At 40.6% G+C, this 22718-nt stretch overlaps 1 protein-coding gene across 1 annotated transcript; it reads right to left on the reverse strand.

Annotated features, from left to right (window-relative positions):
• Positions 1-795: 795 nt before the first annotated feature.
• LOC119724055 (cinnamoyl-CoA reductase 1-like) lies at positions 796-21528 on the reverse strand (the record flags this gene model as incomplete). The annotated part of the gene is made up of 7 exons (XM_038194974.1): positions 796-5212; positions 6447-6568; positions 8135-8215; positions 11581-11787; positions 12876-12998; positions 14498-14679; positions 21281-21528. Coding segments are annotated over 7 exons (1551 nt in total), but the record flags the coding sequence as incomplete, so codon positions are not given.
• Positions 21529-22718: the final 1190 nt, after the last annotated feature.

The following is a 22718-nucleotide window of genomic DNA, read 5'->3' on the forward strand; positions in this document are numbered from 1 at the left end:
GATCTTAGTTTAAAGGGAATGTACAACATTTGCTTTTGCTGCAGTTTTCAGAGATAAATGGATTTGGAGGACTAGTATGTTATATAAAATATTGTTAAACTGACTTGTTTCACGTTTTAGGCTTGTAGATGCTGGGGGAAAAACAAAGAAAACCTACCATGTTCTTGCAGTGTGGTTCCCTGACCCCACTTAAGATGAAACGAAACAATTAATACACTTTGGGGAATTGTAAGGTCAGAGAATCAGTCTAACAGGCTTGCACCCCTTCACAGGTGTGTGATCAATTGCAAAGAAAGGTCAGAATAACTAAATATGAAAAAATAAGAACAGTTTTGAAAAAAAGCCAGTTTTCTCCAACGCTGGTCGGCCGACGTTGGAAAAATACACTTTTTCTTAAAATGTCAGCCCACCTGGAGCCACGATTCTAAAGGATGCTTTAGACTGTCAGTCCCTAACAATTCAGTAAGGTATTTCGTGATTATTTGGTCATTTCGTTTTTTGATGTTTGCAAATGTTGTATTTTCCCTTTAAAGCGCTATAGGGCCCGTTGTTATTAGTATTATTCCTTAAACATTTTTTTTAAATGCTTCTGACTTTTCCCTTGAAATACAGCACTGAAACAACTATTTCATTGGTGTTATAAGAGGTAATCTCATAGGACAGCACTGCCCGGCTTTCTCCATCAGCCCACCACTACTCTCAGTCATCAGTCAGTAAGCTACGTACAATGTACACAGGACACTTGTTGTCCCCGGTCTGGGACTATAACAAAAATAGTGGCGCTGACACAAGACAGTTAGCAATGCAAATTTTTATTTATCCAAGTTTGGAATGCATGCAAATACATTGTTACTGAAATACAAATACATTACAGAGCTTTAAACAGTCGTCGATTTTGTAATACTGTCCACAATTGTTTGGTTTTTCCACACAAAAAATTGAGAGAAAATCATGTAGACAACTATCAGGTGGTCCAATATTTCTTCCGGAAACACTAGTGGTCTGGTTACTAGATTTTTAACACAAATAGGCGATTACCCGGCTTTTGCGATTCGTAGGACATATAGAGTTGCTGGATGTTAAAGAAATGTTCGTGTCGAAGTTGACATTAAAGTAGACACAATATCGATACTGTCATGGTAAAATATTATTTAGTCTAAAATGCTACTTTTATTTACTCTCTCTCCTTTTTTCCCCAGTAACTTTGACTGGTTGGTGGGAACAAATTTGTATTAAAGTGAATCTCTAAATCTAGTACATGTGAAATACGTCTGAATAAAAATGTGTTTGTTGAAAATATTACACGCCTCAATTACTTAAGTTCAGTTTATTTCAAAATATGTATTTGATGTAAAGTAAATAATAAGATAACACTGAAACGCAGATGTACACAATTTATAAAGAAATAAGTAACAGTCCGGATAGTAAAATCGATTAGAAACTCAACAAAGAGAAACAAAAACTGTATCCTTCAAAGGGTCTGAAAACAACTATGAGGAAAGGAAGAATGATTATTATGCATTTTTTTGTGAGAGGATGCGTATATGACCTTGACCCTAAACTTCCTATGTTTTTTACTCAGAATAGCACCCAGTCCGCCAAAATCCATCTCCGACTCTGCTTCATGTAATGCTTCAGGACCAAATCCACACAAATCCACCACTGCTATGTTTTGATGGACTTGGTACTCATGGCTTGTCTGCCAAAATCCCGTTAAATGGAAAGGGATGGATTTTGATGGAGTTGGGAAGGTTAGAGCCAATTCAAATTGCAAATACCAATTTCATTAAGGACACTAGGATCAGTCTCTACCGAGTTAATGAATGAAACCGTTCTGACTGAAAGTGCTGATATGACTGGTACCAAATGCACTGTGAAAGTACGTTTGGAAAAAAACTAACATTAAAAGTGATTGTAAAATAGAGTGGCCGCGGGCACACTTTGTTAAGTTCGTCATCAACGGAATCCAGTTATGAGACCCCAAAAATGTGCATCTGTTTCCTCTGGTTTCTTAAATATGTAGTAGTCACTGAGCTACTATAGATTTTGAGCAAATTTCATTGCTTCAAATGAAAAAAAAAATGTACAAAAACAAATGATCCTCCATGCCTTTATTAAAGATGAAACGATTCTCCAGCTGCACGAATGCAGAAACTGTTCAACAACTTTTGGTATTTTCTATGTCTTGTTTTTGGCATTTCAGTTCAGCAGTGTCTTCTGACATAATGATTATCTAACAACCACAAAAACTCAACATGCGATCACTAATTGAAATGTTAAAAGCTTCTAGTCTTCAGCACATTAATTGAAATACCGTCAGGGAAAAAAATAATTGGTTTTTGTTTACTGCATAAAAGCACAAATTGCGATAATACAAACTTCTAACCATTCTGGACTAATAAGATACCATTTACATACAAACAGATAGGCAAGATAATAATACATGCAATAGAACACAATATGATTGTCATTATTAAGGCGGGCTCTTTAGCAAAAGGTACATTAAATTTATTGTACCGAAACTCCAAATGGAGTTAACTTATTTTTTTTTTTTAAATAAAAAAATAAAAAACCATACAAAACCATACTAAAACTACACATAGCATTAATACAAAAAGTGCTGAAGGTTAAAAACGACAATGCCATGCAAACTTTACTGTAGAAAAAAAACATTTCGTAGAAAAGATTTCAAATTCGCAAAGTTCTCAAATGTACAAAACTGGTCTAAAATTGCCACTACTTTTGTAACAGTGAAATTAAGAGAACAAATTCATTCTTGGAAAATTCTAAATTTCAAACTACCGTTACAACTTACAAGTACTTGATTTTAACACATTCAAATATTTCAAATATTCCCAAGGGAATTAAACACAACAAATAAACAAACACAAGATTGTTTAATTAAATTATTAAAAAACTGAATAAATGGTAATATACAATATACATGTACATAATGCCTTTAAAATGAAATGTAAACAATGGTTAAATAACGTGAGTTTGTAGGATTCTATAAACTTTAAACTTCTAAGCAATGCAGACTATATGTTTTAGGACTGTTCAGAATTAAATCTAATTCTGTTGCCCAGTGCAAATTGCCGAAACAGCCTGTGTTTTCATTAAGATTTTTTTCTTCTTCTTTTTCAGCCAAGTTCCCATAGCATTTGTACATGTTTTCACTTTGTGGCACTTTGGGCACTCAAATCGATGCGATTGCCTTTAAACTTGGCACACTTAGACCAGCACCTGTAGATGTGTGCCAAACATTGACGCCATCATGACGCCATCACGTGTCACGTAACGTCACAATATACATGTAGGTGCATATTTTGAAGGTCTGAATCTCCAGAACTGCAGGTCCGGATTGGATTGAAACTTTGTATGTACCTGAACCAGGATGTGTTATAGATGACAATTGAAGTGATGTCACGATGGCGTCATCACATGACATGTGACGTCATATTAAAAGTGCATACTCTGAAGGCCTATGGACTCCGTGCGCCAACAATGGAGGGCGCTGTTTTACCACTTCTGAGCGCCCCTTGGATGCACGCGATACGCACGACTTTTGTGCACAAGCCAAGCCACAGCGTCTTCGCCCGCGAGCGTCGGGCATCGTCGGCGCGCGAATACGTTGGAATTTAACTTGCAGTGGTCTCCCAACTAATCCCCGCCCCCACTAACTTGGATATCATTTGAAATACACAGTGGATGGATCGGGAACCAGTCTAGGTCACCCCCAACTCTCCTTTTCTGGCCGTTGGTGGGGTACTTGTGCAAGGAGCCCATATCTGCAGAACAATAGGTCCGTTTTGGTTGTAACTAAGTACCGGTATGTACTAAACTGGGATGTGCTACAGATGAATGTAAAGTGATGTCATGATGATGTCATCACACGTCATGTGACGTCACATTAAACATGCATTTTTCTATGGTCTATATCTGCAGATATACAAGTCTGATGCAAAGGAACTCATTTGCTTTAGCTCACCATGTACCTGTAAAAGTACATGTACATGTGCAATGGGGGCATTCAGCTTGAAGCAGTGGGAAAGTAAATCTCATTTGCTGCGATCTGTGAACTAGCATCTTAAACATACTGCTGAAAATGTACAAGCAACAAAAAGGAAACGCAAAGTGACTATGGTATCCTACACTGTTATACTGGTTACCCTAGAAAATACAAGTTAATCATTTCAGTTTCCTAAGCATTGCATAGTGAATTCAGCTTGTGAAGTACCACCTTTCAAAACCCTTTCACTGTATTTCTGCTCTGAGTTTTCCCATTGTTTTTTATCCTGGCCCCACCCCTTCATTTTATCTTCGGTCACAAAGCGTTCTATATACAGCACCAATTAATCTATAATAGTCTCAATGCATTACTTTCAATTCCTACTTTATTGCCAGACTTTGTCTGGCACTCTATTCCAGTTAGTTCAAGTGGCATACCCTTTTTCCCAAAGGCACATTTGACAGTACTGCTTGTTGATGATACTGATTTTTAGCTCCAAATGTGGTCAAAGCAATCAAAAACCCAAATTCATGCACAACAGTACTTCTTACCAGAGTACTGCCTTTTAGTATGCAAAGCTACATTTAAGGCTACTATTAAGCTTTCAATATTACACTACTGAGATGCTACAGCATCCCCTCCCGCATCCACCTCCCCATTCACCTCAACTTCCTTCTTCGTGCTCTCTTCCGTTGCTTCCTTCTCACCGCTTTCTTCTGGCTTATCCTCCGTCTTGTCTGCATCCTCAGCTTTCTGCTCTTGTGCTGGCTCCTCCTTGGCTTTGCTATCTTCCTCCTTGGCCTCATCTGTCTTGTTTTCCTCACTGGTGGCAGAAGTGGGATCCCCCTCTTCTTTGGTTTCGGCAGCTGGTGCCTCTGCTTTTGCCTCGCTGGCATCACCTGCGTCATCCTTCTTGGAATCATCTCCTGTCTTGGCCTCTCCCTCGGCAGCTGTTTCTTCTCCTGTTTCTTTTGCTTCCTCCTTATCCCCAGCTGTCACCACCTCCCCATCTTCCTTTGGTTTGCTGTCCTCTTTGATCTCCCCGTTCTCTGTCGGCCCGTTGGCTGCCTCCTCCTGCTTGCCATGCGGTCCTCGGTACTTCTTGCTACGCTTGACAAAGCCACCTTCGATGAGGCTGTATGCCATCTCAATGATAGCCGTCTTTATTTCGCGGGGCTCTGTAATCTTCAGGACTTCTTTCATCTGTGTAACACACAACAGCATGCATAATACAGGAATAACACCAAAACACCCAGTTTTGAAAGGATAGTTGTGTGGGTGTTTATATCTTACTTTTAAATGTTATTTCCGATTATCATCACTTCGTTCAAAGCGCATTTTGTAGCCCAATTGGGCTGTTCCAGGACCTAGTGCCCCTTTAATCAAGCTTCCACAATCGGAAGCCGTTACTAAAGTACTACCAAGCTCATGCAGAGGTCATATATTCCAACTTGACTGGCTAATGGACTTCATGCACTAACATTAGATGGTGCTTTAATTTGTGACCACCACTGAAAACTCCAGTTCAAGGGACACACAAGGTTTGGGCAGTAGTTGTCCATTCATGTATGGCGCGAAAGACACACAACTTTTATCCTGAATGTACACAAACCTGTAGCAATTGGTGTGAGCGTCAGGCTTGACAGGCAATGCATTCAAATGTCCCTCCAAGTTAGTAGCATAGTGACAAGTTTTTGATGGGGCTGGGTTTATCAATTTTTTCCCTTGGTTCCAAGATGTCCTTAGCTGTGTGATGTTTCGCGCACCATTCTTGGACTGTGCAGCAATTCACTGAAGTGGGTGCCCTTAATACACACACCAGCAGGCCCCAAAGGACGTCTTGGGAATTTTGTATTTCTGCTCACGAAATTCCGAGCAGAATTGAGTGTGCACTCGCACACGGGCGCGACCCAAGCATGTCTGGTTTTTGTACGTACTGCAGCTTGTCTATGTAAGAGATCAATGCTTGCAAGCAAATCATCCTTGGATGAGAAATGTCAACAGTGTAGACAAAAAAGTCAATTTGGCAGCAAAGAAACTGGGCCTTGAAAGGCTAAAAATCAGTGCTCTTTATCAATTTGGACGTGGCCAGATTCGAACCGAACTGGTCAACCCAAACGGTAATCTCCAACCAGTGAGCGCCTAGTGCCATAGATTGCACATGTAAGGTACATTGCCTGACTAATATTTTGCGGAACAGCTTTTTTGTTTTCAGCAATGCAAATGTGCTGCTATTTTGCATATTAAGTCACGCCCTGTTGAAATGCAAAATTTCAAAGACGTTCTTTGCCTTCATGCGGTTCGTCGACTGAGTCAGCTCCGTTAAGTGCCGCTGCGCGGCACACAAAGGCTAGCTGTACGGTCTATCATGGACTACCCTGATAAGAACATCTAGCACCAAGACTAGTTTGAGATCAATGGGGATCGGGACACTAACTCTCGTGTTGTCAAACTTGGTGGTCTTGTTCCAGATGGGAAGAGCCTGCTTGGCATCTTTCTTGAAGACACTGGCCATGGCGACGGCAGCCTTGGGTACCCCCATAGTAGGCACGTTGTAACCTGTGGGAAGAAATGGAAAACAGTGAGTGTGCACAGTGGTGGGATTTAACAAACTGAGCGTTTTACATAAAAAAAATGCAGCAAATGCAGTGTCTTGTTTGCACATGCAGCTGGTTGTGACCTCAGGCAGTATTGAGACACAACTTGTCCAATACATGCGATACTATTAGTTATCCCGCGAGCGCGAGTGGAACAAGGAATAATGTCATGCGTCTGTGTCTGAAGGCCGAGTTGTATGTGGGACATAGATGCACTACATTTTCCGTGTTTCACTGTGTAACTACATTTTCCGTGTTCCACGAGCGCGAGCGTGATAACAAATTTATCTTCAAGCAAACTTGACGCGTAGTAAAGTTGGACCATCGCTTTACACGAGCCTTTCAGCGGCTTAGCGCATGCAGCTGGAATGTCGCTCATATCTTTGAATAGCGCGCACACAGGGTGCGACATGGGGCGTGCAATTCAACCTCATATCACACTGTTGTTGCCATGGATCAACCAATCAGGATCGAGGATACAAGTTTGCTTGAAGATAAAATAACAAAGATCCACTTTTCAGCTTCATATTAGCAATATTGTGCATATATTATTCTGCATTTATTCCTCTGTTCTTCTTTGTTAGGCCTTTCATAGGCCTATCACACAAGCACAAGGTAAGCCTTTTAAATAAACACATTGTTTATTTACACAAACATACCCAAACAAAATCTAAAAATGCCCAGGCCATAAGAAGAATACAGTTTTGCGTACGAATGTCATTTTTGTGTTTGTGTGAGAAAAATGGCCTCTCTGTGGTAAATTTTGAAGGTTTATTGCATTGTCAATTTACTCCTACAGCGCGTCCCAAAATACCCGCATCTTTCTTTGCGAGGCTCTAGTGTCGGCACGGAAACACATACCGCCATTATTTTTATACAGTTTTAAAGCTTGGAATCTTAACTTTATCCCTGGCAAGTATTGGTTTGATAGCTAAAAGAGTTTTAATATTACTCGTGTTCAAACAAAGGCATGTCGAAAACAAGCTCAACCGATTTCAAGGAAAACCGATGATGCAGTACATCAGATGCAATACTGTAGGTACATACATGTACTTGCACATGAATTTCAAAATTAAACTTGAAACGAAGAACACTATTGTGAATCCGTTTAAGGTGTAGTCTACGTGGATCAAAAAGAATAGGACACACAGAAAGTAAAAGGCAACGATATTGTCACATCATGAACATGATGAACCATTTCCACATTCGAAAAAAATGCGCATGATTGATTTTCCTTGAAATCGGTTGAGTTTGTTTTAGACATGCCTTTATTTCAACACGAATCATTTCAAAACCCTTTTGAAAATCAAACCAATACTTACCAGGGATAAAGTTAAGTTTCTAAACTTTAAAATGATATAAAAGTAATGACGGTACGTGTTTCTGCGGCGACGCTAGAGCCTCATAAAAAAAAAACTGCGAGAATTTTGGGACGCGCTGTATTTGCCAAATGTCCTCAGTGGATTCGGCATCTCATAAAACAGCGAGCTCAAAATACAAAGTACATCTATTCTCTTTGTTTCCTTACCCTGTGACTTGAATTCTGCACTCAAGATGGCCGCCATCTCAGACCACCACAAGTTCTGTGTGCACAAGATGTGACGGTTCCCTGAATAACAAGGACAAAAAAAACATTATAAACTTAAAAATCTACGTACAACATCAGAGATGAAACTGCCATAAAGACAAGGGCACTGATCATGGTGCTTCAATCATGTCCATGATTCAACCACAAAACTCCACAACTCGTACTCCACTTGCATTCGTACCGGTACGTGGGAAAAAATCAGGCAGTATCGTCTTTCTCTTCCAACAAATGCCAGTGAAATGTTTCGCTAATGTTCTCTTCGCTAACCTCAAGATAATCATCATAATTTTTAAAGCACTGCATTTTGTACAACCAGATCTGAAACCTCCGAAAATCGCACAACATAATGATTTTAACCACTGGATCGTTCAGCGGTACGACTACGTTGGTACCATTGCATATCATCTTGTACATGTACATATGCACGCATCACACCATGCGACACATTGATTTTTCCATGTCACCTGTCAATGTTTAACCTTTTGTCCAGTCGGAAAAGGCTCCGATCAGTGTTATGTCCTGTCTTTATACCGTTGAAACACTCCAATAATGACCGGTGAAAGAGATTAAAACTACGTTCGCGATGATTTTAACGTGCCATTTCCATCAATTTTTCATCGACTTTTCTGCGAAATTACGATTGAAATAAAATGACATTTTGTGGAAAAATCGTTACAATGTGTCTCACAAAATTAGATTTTGTAAGAAAATCGGAACTTTTATTGGAAAATTCAAAAAGTCGAATTTCCGATTAAAATCGGAAAAGTTTCATCTCTGCAACATACACAATACTTGGATCAGAGGTTATAATCTGTAAACATATCCAAACTGTTGACAGAGACATAAATCTGTCCAAGATTTCAGAGAGATGGTGTTGAAATTTGGGGTTGGAAAGGCTGGATAGTATAACTTGCAAATGAGGACTCTATTTCAAATGCTTTAAAACGATATGGTACCGATTGTGAAACAAGATAAGGTGAAGAAAAGCATGGTTGTCAACTCACATCATGTACAGGGCGAGTAAAAAAAAAGGAAGCCAAAATGGTGCCCCCTATTTGTTGAAGAATTTCAGCATGTAGCACTTGGCAGATCTAGGATATGAAAGCCCAATTAATAAACTTTCTTTTAGTGAAAGTATCATTCAAATCGCTCGGGTACTTTTCCAGTTACGGAATTGTGAACACAAACACTGGTTTATTTTTAACATTGTCCATGGATCACATTTATGGTACGTGATATTTTAGTAAAAATGAAACCAAGTTGTATCCTGAAAATGATATCAGAATAATAACATGAGTCTCCGGAGTAGCCAAGTAGAAGGCAGGGCAAGACTAAACGCTTGACATTATAAAACATGTTATTTCAATGGTACCAATTGTGAAACAAGATAAAGTGACGAGAGACATGGTTTGTCAACTCGTATCATGTACAGGGTGAGTAGAAAAGAAAAAGAAAAGGGAAACCATGTTAAAACATGTTTTCAAATAAATGTTATGGTTATGGTTTATCATGGTCATGAGAGAGTATGGATGTGTTTTTTGATATATGAATAGTTTTCGTTATGCTGAAATATCACTAGACCTTTTTTGTGATCCGTGGACAAGCTTAAAAAAAATGGTGCTTGTGTTCAAAATTCCGTAACTAGAAAAGTACATGAGCGATTTGAATGATTCTTTTACTAAAAGAAAGCTTATTAATTGGGCTTTCGTATCCTAGATCTGGAAAGCAATGCCTGCACAACTTCTTTAAAAAAATATGGGCACCATTTGGGTTTCCTTTTTTTTTTTACTCGCCCTGTATTCAAACAGCTTTTGAATATTTGTTCTCCCTGTGCTATTTTCGAAAAAAAAAAATAGATTTTGTTTTTCAAATATTATTTTTCTAGAAATAAAAAAGGTATTCACTTTTGAATGCAACATGAAACAAAAAAAATCCACCACTTTTCATTTATGAAAAAATTTGCTTCATGAAATTTGAATTATTTGCGGCCTGACAATAAGTAAGGAATATATTTTTCTGTGTTACAGACGTTAACCCCTTAACGCCGGCTGACGGCAGTGACCACAGCTCTATAAAGGCCGATGAGCCGGGGACGCTGCGGCCGCATTCCTGCTGCATGGCCGCCTTCATTTATGGACAATAGCCAAATGCCTGCATGTACACATTTCACTCAAAGTGCAGCTGTCCGTGGCCGAACAATACCGGCGTTAAGGGGTTAATTTAAAGCCAAAATAATCCAAGAAAATGAAATAAGGGAACGACAGTGTGATGGAGCCTTTTGAAAGTCTGGTTAAATACCAGTTAGGGGGCTTGGTCACCACTAATGGCCCGAGACAACTTGGGTTAGCTGCATGCGGCATGCTGATTGATGTAGTTATTTATGTATGTATGCATGAGATATGTACCAGTGGGCAAAATTTTTACCGCAACTTTTTAGCCTTGGACTTCAGCCACGTTTTGTTCCCCATTTTTATGAACAATGCCTTTACATAAAACCTACCGGTACAAGCTTTGAAGAATAAATTATGCTCTTTTGTTGAAAACAAAATACAAAAACGAAAGCAGAAATTTAGTGTCCCGATTCAGGGGCCACCTTAAATTACTGGCCAGTTTTAAACACTTATCAGCGGTGTTTAAACAGTGGTTTAAAACCACACGAGTGTTGGGATCTCGACCAAAAGAAAGAGGTTAACTGTCTCAGGTATTTATGAATTTTTAATCATAAAGACAGTTTACAAATTCCTATTGGTCGAGAGCCCGTCACATGGCAGGTTTTAAACGGTTGATAAAGACCGGCTGGCTGGTCTTAAATACTTCTCCAGTTTCGCATGAAATTTGGACTCCTTTGAAATCTGGTGCCTTTAACTGTTTTATTGGTTGAACGTTCACAATACCCATGTAGGCATGCGAATACTACCAGTGAGTCAGTATTTCATGGTCCTAAATTCACAATACACCGGCACAGTTGTGTTCTGCGCCACATCGCGCAGTACACGTACGCCAATCTCTACATAAGGGGTTGTTTACAACTACTCGTGAGACTGGACACACCATAATATAGCTACAGGGGTGTTCCGCGGAAACAGAAGTAAAATTGTTGAACAAAATCACTAGAAATGTATACTCTTTGACTTGTTTTGACTTTTGGACTGAAGAATTTTGATTTTTTTTTGATCGAAAAGGTATTTATGAATGGAAATAAGTGTGTGCTTGGCCGGTTTTTAACACTATGTTTAAGACCAGTTGGAGTCTAGGTGCTGATAATTACCTACATGTAAGCCCAAGGCAAGGGTTATTATCAGCATCCAGACTCGGCCAAGCACACATTTATTACCTTAATGTATTTAAATGGTGCCTTTGTGTTGTTTTCCCTGTCCTTTACCCACCTTCAGCCTCCTTTGTTGTGAGAGCCTTGACGTGGGCCGCAGCAGCATCTCGGACATCCACCACAGGGAGGTTCATCTTGGGGAGGAACATGGGGTTACGCTCCAGGAGCCGTTTGATCAGCTCGATGCTGGTGCACATGGTGGTGCTGAGGACCGGGCCCAGCATGGAGACGGGGTTCAAGACCACCAGCTCGATTTTCTCCTCATCTGCGTCAAGAACAGATACAGTCAGCTAGGTCAGTATTTAAGTCTGTCACAGCTGAGAGTAACCAGTGTGTTTTGAATTGGCCACCATCCTTTTCATTTTAGGAAACCTTCTATTGGTACATTTATGTCAGAACTTCATATTATGTGCATACTTTTGATTTTGTTGCAGAATAATACATTTTAAACTGTTTTCCCCCTGGGGGAAAGGGTGTTTAGATCGGTAGGATAATGCACTTTATCCTACGTCACTTTTCAATTTTGTCTTTGTGTTTACCGTACAAGTGGCCTGCTGTCTATGAATGCGACTATTTCAACAAATTGACCCAAACAAGCAGTTACTTTGATCTGCTGGCCAGTGGAGGTGGGTAGGGGCATGGGCCTTATGCACGAGTTGGCCATTTTTGTCGAGTTCCCTGAACGCATTTCATTAATTGTTAACCAGTGAATGGGATGGCGCCAGACTAGATATTTTATTCTTTTCTTTGGTGATTCGTTGTCGTGTATGGCAGTAATCCAATGAGCAACCCTTTGTCGCATATATATTTACAAAAAGCAAAGTTCGGGTTCACAATTTGAACAGAATACCCGTAAACTGAACAGTGTCTTTCTTAATAAACATCACAGCAACAACACCCTCAGTTGTCTGGAATATTAGCAGTAAACCAATGAGCAACCCTTTGTCGCATAAATGTTTACAAAAAGCAAAGTTCGGGTTCACAATTTGAACAGAATACCCCTAAACTGAACAGTGTCTTTCTGAATAAACATCACAGCAACAGCGCCCTCAGTTGTCTGGAAAAGCACAGACAGTTTTAAATGTTTAAAGAAGTGCACTTTTCAATACAATAACCAGAAAGGGATGTCAAATATTTGTCGTACATTTAAGAGGATTAGACAGTTGCACAAAATGTGTTCCTGAAAAAAATTCATCCCACGGACCCTTTAACAACTTTACGCCAAAATCAGCTGAGCACCATCATAAGCAATACACATTGCATGACAGTTTGGCCGGTGACCTGTTTTAGCTGAGCAAATATTTTCTGAGCTTAGCAGTTTTATGACATGGGCCCCCAGAGGGCCACACCCACCCTTGAGTTCCTTGACAAAGTCCCAGGCCGCCTTCTCTGCTAACGTCTTGCTCTTGGCGTAGGGGTCCAGCTTGGCCGGCTCTGGCCAGTCCTTCTCGGACACATCCACACCTTTCAAAGTACCTGAATATATGTTGATAAAGGAGAAAAAATATAGCTTGGTGGAAGTTTGCATCGAGGAAAAGTAGATTTCACAACTAGCTTTGCTTTTCATCAACTTTGTTTGTTTCATATTATTAACTCAGTCCTGTCCTGTATGCTTAGTGGCTCTGCATTCACATTTTTTTTCTAGAAAGCCTTTTCGGCATATTCAAGTTGTGGACTTCGTGCGCACAAGTGCCCCATCTACGTTACGAAAAGGAGAGTTGGGGGAGACCACTCGAAGGGACATTCCAATGCACTGCTAACGACGCCCAGTGCTCACATGAGGGCGCTGCAGTTCAGTGCGTCCACACTGTGTGTCCTGCCCACACGAGCTATCAAATGTGGTCTCAATTTGCACCATCTACTGTTCGTGCACACAGTCCATTGTTGGGGAAAAAGAGGCCACGGTAGACAGTGCCCCCTTTTGTCAGATCTCCCTCTTCCAATTAGCCTGCTGTTTTTAATTTCACATGGTTTTACAGTAAATCAGGAAACAGTAGTGCTAGTTTTGGTTTAACTGCAATATTTGGGGATGAAAACCCCAAACAAAGTTTTCTGATGATGCTCATCTATAGGTAGGTCAGACAGGCAAGTAGCAAACAGACTAAATTACATGTAATACCTCCAAATAAAAAGAAACAGACAATGTGCATCAGTTATAATAATTAGGCTGTTTAACCACTTAACGCCGGAGGACATGTTAACACGATCGTGCAATGTATATTCGCAGCGTCGGGTGATGGGTTATTTAATCGTCAAGCTTTTCCCATGTCTCCGGCTGTGGACGTGTATATGCATCAGTGGTTCCCATTGGTTTTATACACACCATGTTTTGAACTTGAATTTCGCCTGTCGCCTTAGCAAATATCACTCCGTGGTGGGGCCTCGGCATATTGCAAAATATGCAGTTACAGTGAGAAGAATCATATGAATATTGTACACATGACTCTCAAGAGTCAGTATTTGTGGTGTTTTAAAATTTGGTTGATATATATCTTGTCTCGTTCAAAAATGGTGTTTTCCTGCCAAAAAATAATCCCGGCGGCAAGTGGTTAACAAAGAATTTGACTGGAGCTGAGTTTGAGCCTGCGACCTCCGGAGTACCGATCAACTGAGCTATCCAGCCCTATGTTGGCAGTTCCCCACTTGGTCAATGTCTTTGTTCAAGGGGCGCTAGTCAGGAGCCAGAAACCCATATCTGCCACATAGCCAGGGATCACACCGGAAGTCACAATGTTTCCAACATTAGCAATGCTATAAACCTTGGAAATGGCAAACGGAGATCACTCAGAGAGGATGTGGTTTATGGCTTTTGACTAGTGCCCTTGAACAAAGACATAATGGGGAACAGCTGGCTAGCTCGGCTGGTAGAGCACATGTACGGTATTCCAAAGGTCCAAGATTCGAACCTGTTGCAATATCTTTGTTCAACGTTCTCATTAAAATTACAAACAGCATATTGGACTGCAATAGCTTACCGCAAATGGCAAGCCCTGCACTGGTCAGGACCACACGCTTGACTGTCTTGGATTCCACGCAGGCCTTAAGAACGTTGGTCACGCCCTCCACCGCTGGCTTGATCAAGTCATCTTCGTTGCGAGGCGTAGAAAAAGGGAAAGGGCTGGCTGTATGAATCACATATGTGCAACCCTCAACAGCACTGTACATGGAATAAAATCAATAATCAATCTTACATGTACATGTAGACTAAACGACAATCATTTCTACCAGTAGCTGACATAAAATCGTCATAGACTAGATCTGTTATTGCACTTTCTCATGCTACTTATTAACAAAGCCCGTTTCACACTACGGCCTCTCAACCTGGGTTGAATTCAACTTTGGGCGAACCCAGGGCCGCCCCAGGTTGAGTTTTTTATTTTCAACCCCGGGTTCAACCCCACATCGTTTCACACTTGTTTCATGCAAACTGAGCTTATTTCGAGCTTATACTACTGTTTTGAACCCTGGGGAGAGTTTCAACCAGGGTTGAAACTCTCAACCATAGTCCAGATCAGGGTTGAGTTCAACCCGGGGTGAAATCAATCTAAGGGTTGACGCAGGGTTGGCGCAGGGTTGAAAATTTCAAGTGTGAAACGCCGTTTGTTTTCAACCCTGTGTCAACCCTGCCTGCGCCAACCCCGAAATCTGTCAAGTGTGAAAAGGCCTTAATAAGAGGTAACAAGAGAATATGAGATATTTATGTTTTACGATAATAATCCTCACAAGCCTGAAACCCATCCAATAGATGAAATACAGAATGAGTAAAAAAAAAAACGAAACCCAAAGGTTGGGACCATTGTTTTAGGGAAGTTCTGCATGTAGCATTTTCAAAATCTAGGATATGAAAGCCCAATTCATAAACTTTCTTTTAGTACAAGAATCATTCAAATCACTTATGTACTTTTCAAGTTACGGAATTTTAAACACAACCACCGTTTTAAGGTTCTGTCCACGGATCACAAGAAAGTTAAGTGTTCTTTCACCAAAATGAAAACAAATCACATAGGGATGTGTGTGAATCGTTTTCGTGCTAAAAGATTGCACTCCTTTTTAAAGTACTGCCATAAACTGTTTAATGTTGGCAAAATAATATGCAAAAGATGCTTAAATGTTTGGGTTGCCCATTGGTTGCCCATCGGTTACCCGTTAGTGTGACGTCATAGGGCCAACGGTCTATATTCCTGTGTATTCTCTATTCCTGATTTGCCATATATGGACTTGGTGCAGAATGATACTAAGACAGAGTTGGGGTAGCCTTTAGTCAAGTCCCACGCACCTATACCCGGACCATCCGGACACGTAACGCACCCCGGATGCTGGCACGTACCGGTAAAAAGACTAGCACGAGCGGCAAAGCCGCGAGGGCCTTTACTATCTCGTGGAACTAATCACTTATTCATTTATTCACGTAATATAAGTCAAGCAATATAAACCAATCATCTAACAGTGGTTTGCGGTTACCAGCAACAGCACACCCGCCATGGCTGTCTGGTGCCAGATGACGGCTGCATGATTTACGTTTGTAATTCTGCATTTTCATTGGTCAATTCACAACGGGTAATGCATTATTCATGTCTACCAAATCGGTAGACAAATGTAAAGAAAAACATAAGCGTTCTCCACGAGATGGTAAAGGCGCTACGCCGCTCGTCCTAGTCTTTTTACGTGTCAGCATCCGGGGTGCGTCACGTGTCCGGGTAAGCGCGTGGGACTTGACTAAAGGCTAGAGTTGGGGGAGACCACTGGGAGGGATAATGCATTGCCAACAGCGTGTGACGCTTCAGCGAAGACACTATAGATTTGTGAACATTCAGAATAAAATCAGTTGTGCGTACATCGCACCATGCGCATGCAATTCCAGTACGCGCACACGGTTTGTCTCTATCACTGTGGCAGTAGCATAACTAGGGTTAAAATTCTGAGGGGGAAACCTGGAGATGTACACATTTTTGGTGCTTAATGCCATTCGGTGTTTAGTGAGGAATGTCAGACACAAGGCATTTTATATACTTTTGTTCAATTCAAGTTTTTTTAAATGAGGGAGGGGCACCTGGCGGGGCAGGGGGGGGGAGGGGCATGGCCATCCACTGGGGGCATGTGCCCGTCCCCCACCCCAGTTACCCCACTGAACGGAGGCTTTCGAAAGTGAGACCATGAGAAGTTTGTCTGTCTTTGAAATGCACACTAGAAATCTTTAAAACATTATCAACGTATCTTCCCATCAAATAACATCAAAAACATGACCCTGATTGCAAATACTACAATGAAATTGGTGCATTGGGGGATGGGTTCATCTAAAGTATGCAGGGAGTTATCTGGGGCCAGATGCCTTACTTTTCAGGAATGCACAAGACAAGAAACTGCACGTACAACTAAGCATTCATGAATTCTATTAAAAAAACTGATAGCAAAAACAGTCAAATTGCCAGTGAAATCAGAGCCACGCAATCAGATCTGGAATTCTGATATTGTGAGCATAATGTGTATGATCTCTCATGCACACACCACATGCTTTTATGTCCATGACTTGTTGTACAGTATGACTACATGTACATGTACATACATCTGAAAAATGTTGACTTGCCAGCACAGAAAAAGTACTACTATTGTTGTAGTACTCATACTTTTTTCTCCTACTCATAACCAAGTGCATTTTTTTCCTACATGTACTTTGCGATTGTACTCGTACGAGTTCATACCCAAAAAAAACACCCGTAGAAGTTACTTTTTTTTAAAGACTTTTTGTTTGCTGGTAAAAACCCTTTTCTATTATTCACTAAGCTACTGTACATGTCTAACATGTAGTCTGGCAACAAAAAGTCTTTCAGAACATAAACTCACTGAAATGTGCTAAAATGCGATTGTACATGTACTCGTACTTGTATAAAAAAAAAAACACACACCCGTAAAAGTTACTTTTTTTAAAAGACTTTTTGTTTGCTGGTAAAAACCCTTTTCTATTATTCAGTAAGCTACATGTCTAACATGTAGTCTGACAACAAAAATCTTTCAGAACATAAATAAACTCACTGAAATGTGCTAAAATGCGATTGTACTCGTACTTGTATAAAAAAAAAAACACCCGTAAAAGTTACTTTTCTTAAAAGACTTTTTGTTTGCTGGTAAAAAACCTTTTCTATTATTCACTAAGCTACTGTACATGTCTAACATGTAGTCTGACAACAAAAAGTCTTTCAGAACATAAACTCACTGAAATGTGCTAAAATGCGATTGTACTCGTACTTGTATAAAAAAAAAAAAACACCCGTAAGGCCAAAAAAAAAAAGTCTCCGGTTTCTGGTATGCGCGCGCGTCGCCATAGCCATGCGCGTCGGCAAAATGAAAAAGTTTTTTTTCAATACAAGATGATGTCTCAAAACCGCCAAACTCACTGGTTTGACTGGAATCCTGCTGCTGCACAATTTTAACGTGTTTTTAGATGGGGTTATGATCGAGAATAAGCTTTATGTGGCCTCTCTGGACTCCCATATATTTGCACTAAGTTTAGTCGGGCACCATTTGCAGTCATCAGCCGACATTTAGAGCTAAAAAAAAAAAAAAAAACAGGTAAAAAAAAAAAAAAAAAGCCGCGTCGCCGCACCACAAGCTCCATACCAGAAACCGGAGACTTTTTTTTTTTGGCCTAAAAGTTACTTTTTTTAAAAGACTTTTTGTTTGCTGGTAAAAACCCTTTTCTATTATTCAGTAAGCTACATGTCTAACATGTAGTCTGACAACAAAAAGTCTTTCAGAACATGTACATGTAACCCCATTGAAATGTGCTATAATGCATGGAAAAGTACAAGTACATACCGGTATACTACGGAAAATGTACTCCTACTCGTGCTTATGGAAAGGTACTTGGGCTCGTTTTCATGGGGGAAAACAATTTCCTTTTACTCAATACCCATACAGGTACACACACGTTTGTTTATGGCGTAAATCAAGGATTTTCTATTGTTCCTCTTCCCTTTTCCTTTGTTTATACTCTAACTTTTTCGCAACAGCTCTCATTGGTTTTGTACACGTTGTCTAATCGAGGTCGTCCTCGATTTGGTTCCTGTCCTCAATTCATTGATGATGTTGCACGTGTGTGTCCTCGATTTACAAAAAATGTACACCTATAAACAAACCCTTACAAGTGCTCATACTCCTTTACTCATGGCAAAGTACTTGTACTCATACTCCTACTGTATTTTATCAGGGGTTTTAATCCAACCCTTGTTGGGACCGGGATGGAGAGGCTCTCCTAGTGACACGGGTACCCATAAAAGATGCACCCAGGTACCCATAAAAGATGCACCCAGGTACCCATAAAAGATGCACCCAAATACCCCTAAAAGATGCACAGGTCTGGGTACCCATAAAAGATGCACCCAGATTCCCATAAATGATGCACTTGGGTACCCATAAAAGATGCACCTAGGTACCCATAAAAAATGCACCTGGGTATCCATAAAAGATGCACCTAACCCCAACATTCAAATCCTGGAAGTTGGAAGCTCTATTGCTTCACGGTGTAAAATGCAACTTTTGCAAGTGTCATGTGTTGCACATTAAAATGGACAAATATGAAATCTGTTTTGGTTTTCCTTGTAGCCTGGTTTTCATTTTGAAAATTCTCCACAAATGGCATTCAAACCCTTCTTTTTCATTGTCTGAGAAGTAATTGGTAGGAGTTGGTTACGGGTACCCGATCCCATATTCTGGAACCGGTTCCTGACATCAGCGGTATGGTTCTTGGGTACCCGGTTCCAATGCACACCACTAGGCTCTCCTCAGGTAGAAAATCCAAAGGCTACACTTGACCCGTGTACATACAGAACTGGTTTTAGTGTGAATGATGTGTCTTGTCGACCTGTGTTTCAATCACACCAAATGTAACTCAAAGTAGACCATGCGTTGATTCTAACATGGGTAGGCGAGACAATAGTGTATAAAGGCCCATATAGATCTTTTCATTTGGGAACATTGGGTGTCATATGGGCTGCGACAAGGGCATAAGGCCCAAAAAAAGTCTTCGGTTTCTGGTATGGAGCTTGCCCCAAATGTGGTGCAGTAACGCAGCTTTTTTTTTTTTAACCTTGTTTTTTCGTCAAATGTCGGCTGATGACTGCAAATGGTGCCCGATTAAATTTAGTGCAAAATGTATCGGAGCCCAGAGAGGCCACATACTCGACCGTAACCCCATCTAAAAACATGTTAAAATTGTGCAGCAGCAGGATTCCAGTCAAATCAGTTAGTTTGGCAGTTTTGAGACATCATCTTACATTGACCAAAAAAAATAAATATTTTGCCGATGCCCATGGCTAAGGTGACGCGCGCACGCAGACCAGAAACCGGAGCCTTTGGGGTGCTGGGGGGGCCCTAAAGTGAACGCTGTGGTCCAATGGTTACGGTGTTGGAATCACGTGCCGTGGTACATGGGTTCGAACCCTGTCGGGGAACATGGTGCTTGTGTTCTTGGCAAGACACTTCATTGCTCTCTCCACCCAGGAGTAGAAACGGGTTCCTGTGAAGGTAGAGACCAGAATGTGCTGATCTTGAGCTAGCTGCAAAAACTGGTCTCATGGCCTGATGAACAGGGGTAATAATTGTGAAGTGCTTTTAGAACGTTGGTTCCTGTATAAAGTTCTAAATAAGCGCCACATTATTATTATGTAAAGAAAGAGGCATGTTATTAAGTCTGTTGTAGTGTGTGTTGGTTATTTTGTACCGAGAGTATTTCCAACAATCAAATGATGTCTGGAAACATCAATAACAATTGTTATTTTTGTGTTTGTGAGTTTGTTTCTGCATTCAATAGGGGACGTTAAACAATAGAGGACAACAGACCTTTATCATGCTGCCACCATTTTCAGTCATGTTCCCTGTATCCAATAACACTACTGAATGATAATGTTTTTTGTGCAAAAAGGAACCAGACTATTTTCCCTTCTAGCCTCACTTTGGTTACCTTGATTTGAATGGGAAAAATCCAAATGGCCGCAACATGAAAATGGTCTATAGGGTCCCCAATTCCCGAAGGGTCCCCAATTTGGCTATGTGTACAAAACGTATTGGAGGTCTTCCTAAAATGTTAGAGTACAAACAAAAGAGGGACAATAGGGGGTCCCTGATTGCAGGTAAATACAGGTAGGAATACACCGCGTTATGGGGAAGTTTTTTATTGTTAGGCAAATTAGGACCGAGTTATGGGGACTTTCTGCTGTCCCCATAGCATTTTCGGTCCCCACAAATACCTCACAATTACGGAACAAGAATTTATACAATTGTGTGTGTGTGTAGTCCCACTAACTGGGGCGCTAGAACTCCTTTTTTGACATTTGGCATGTTGGTCTGTCGTACAAGCGAAAACCAAACCGAAACTGAGCGGTCTTTGTGCCAGTGCTCTGGCATTGCGCGCGCTCTGGCGACTTGAGCAATGAACTCTTGACCGCCTGACAACCGATGTAGACTAGTACGACAGACCAACATCCCAAATGTCAAAAAAGGAGTTCTAGCGCCCCAGTTAGGGGGACTAGTGTGTGTGTGTTTGCAGTAAGTTCCACACTTTGGCAACAAGTGGTTGGCAGTTGGCAAAGAACAGTATTATCAGGCACGCAACTGTAAATTCACCAAAAAAGAGGAAATTCCTAAAGTCAGAAGACTTTGTACAGTGATTTTCAATTTTGAATGGCAGAAATGAGAATAAAAAAAGAGGAAATCAGCTGATTCTGTGGAAAAATTGCATGCCTGTATTATATACATGTATGTACCTCTTCCAGCTGTCTGCATTCTGTAGCTCAGCCTGCACCAGCTCCACCTCGTACGCAGCCTCCGGGCACAGCGTCTTGAGGTGCTTGACCTTCTTCTCATCTTCCAGGTTCCGCACCGATCCCTTGACCTTGTAGCCGGCCTCCTGCAGCTGCTGGACGACATGGGAGCCCAGATAACCCGACGCCCCAGTCACTAACACCCCTGCAAAGTGACAACAAATTAGATTGGTTGGGGTCAGGGTGTAATGCCAGACAAATAAAGTTGCGAACGAGATAATTTTTGGGGGTGAAAGTTTGTTTCGGGTACATGGATCTCATTGGTTTATCATTGTGCCTGCCGCTTCCTGTTAAAAAAAAAGAAGATGCATCACATCATGCCAACATTGTAATGCGAGAATATAGTTGCTATAGAGACAATGTTTACTGCAAAAATTTTGTTTCAGGTACATGTACATGGGTCTGAAGTATCGTGGCTGCACATTGAAGAGACATCACACCTTTTTTTTTTGGCACTGTCCGTGCTTTTCAACAATTTTTTTTTTTCCTCCAAATTTTTTTTTCAAAATGTATGTTTTGTTTTAATTTTTAAAAAATATGCTTTGTTTCTATTTGAGCATCTGCAAAACAGAAATGCATACCGGTATGTGATTGCTTTTGTGTACAAACAGATCTGCTCTGCAAATACACTGGTTCCTGGTCCCTTGTTTTTTATCCTTATAGGGGGCGGGAACCAGTCTCTAACCCAGTGTTGTAGTCGAGTACTTTATTTTCAGAGTACCGAGTAATGCTGAGTACTTAGGTTGTCGAGTACGAGTACGAGTACAAGTACACTTGTACCGTACTTCCGAGTACGAGTACACTTGTACTTCCGAGTACAAATACAGGTCTCTGAGTACGAGTATTTGTACTTCCAAGTACGAGTACGCGTAGGAGTGCGATTACTTCCGAGTATGAGTAAGAGTACCAGTACTTGTATTCCGAGTACGAGTACGAGTATATTTCCAATTACCGGTACGAGTACTAGAACATTGTGCTTGAAGGCAGTGAACTGTCTTTCGAAGCATTCTTATTTTCAATTACTTGAAATTATTATTTTTTTTAATCAGCAACAGCAGTCTCAAGTTAATGTTTTTTCCAAGGAAATACTACACATCTGAGATACAGACATGAAAGTTAAGGTCAACCGTCACTGAATAAAATTAATCTACGTGCTGTGCATTTGAAGTCCCAAGCCTTCATGTATTTCGGGCACTTGGATTCCCCAGACTAAAATAACATGCAAGCTGCGCTAGTGTTTAAATGGTGATATTCTTAGAATGGATTCAGCAAAAAGAAATTGGCTTCCAGTCATTATTATTTTGGTGGTACATATCTTTTTAATATGAAATATATTTTGGGGGCTTGGGTTCCGCTTTATTTTTTAAAAATCACCCTGTAC

Source organism: Patiria miniata, unplaced genomic scaffold (genome assembly GCF_015706575.1).
Source record: "Patiria miniata isolate m_02_andy unplaced genomic scaffold, ASM1570657v1 HiC_scaffold_17, whole genome shotgun sequence".
Classification (NCBI taxonomy): domain Eukaryota; kingdom Metazoa; phylum Echinodermata; class Asteroidea; order Valvatida; family Asterinidae; genus Patiria; species Patiria miniata.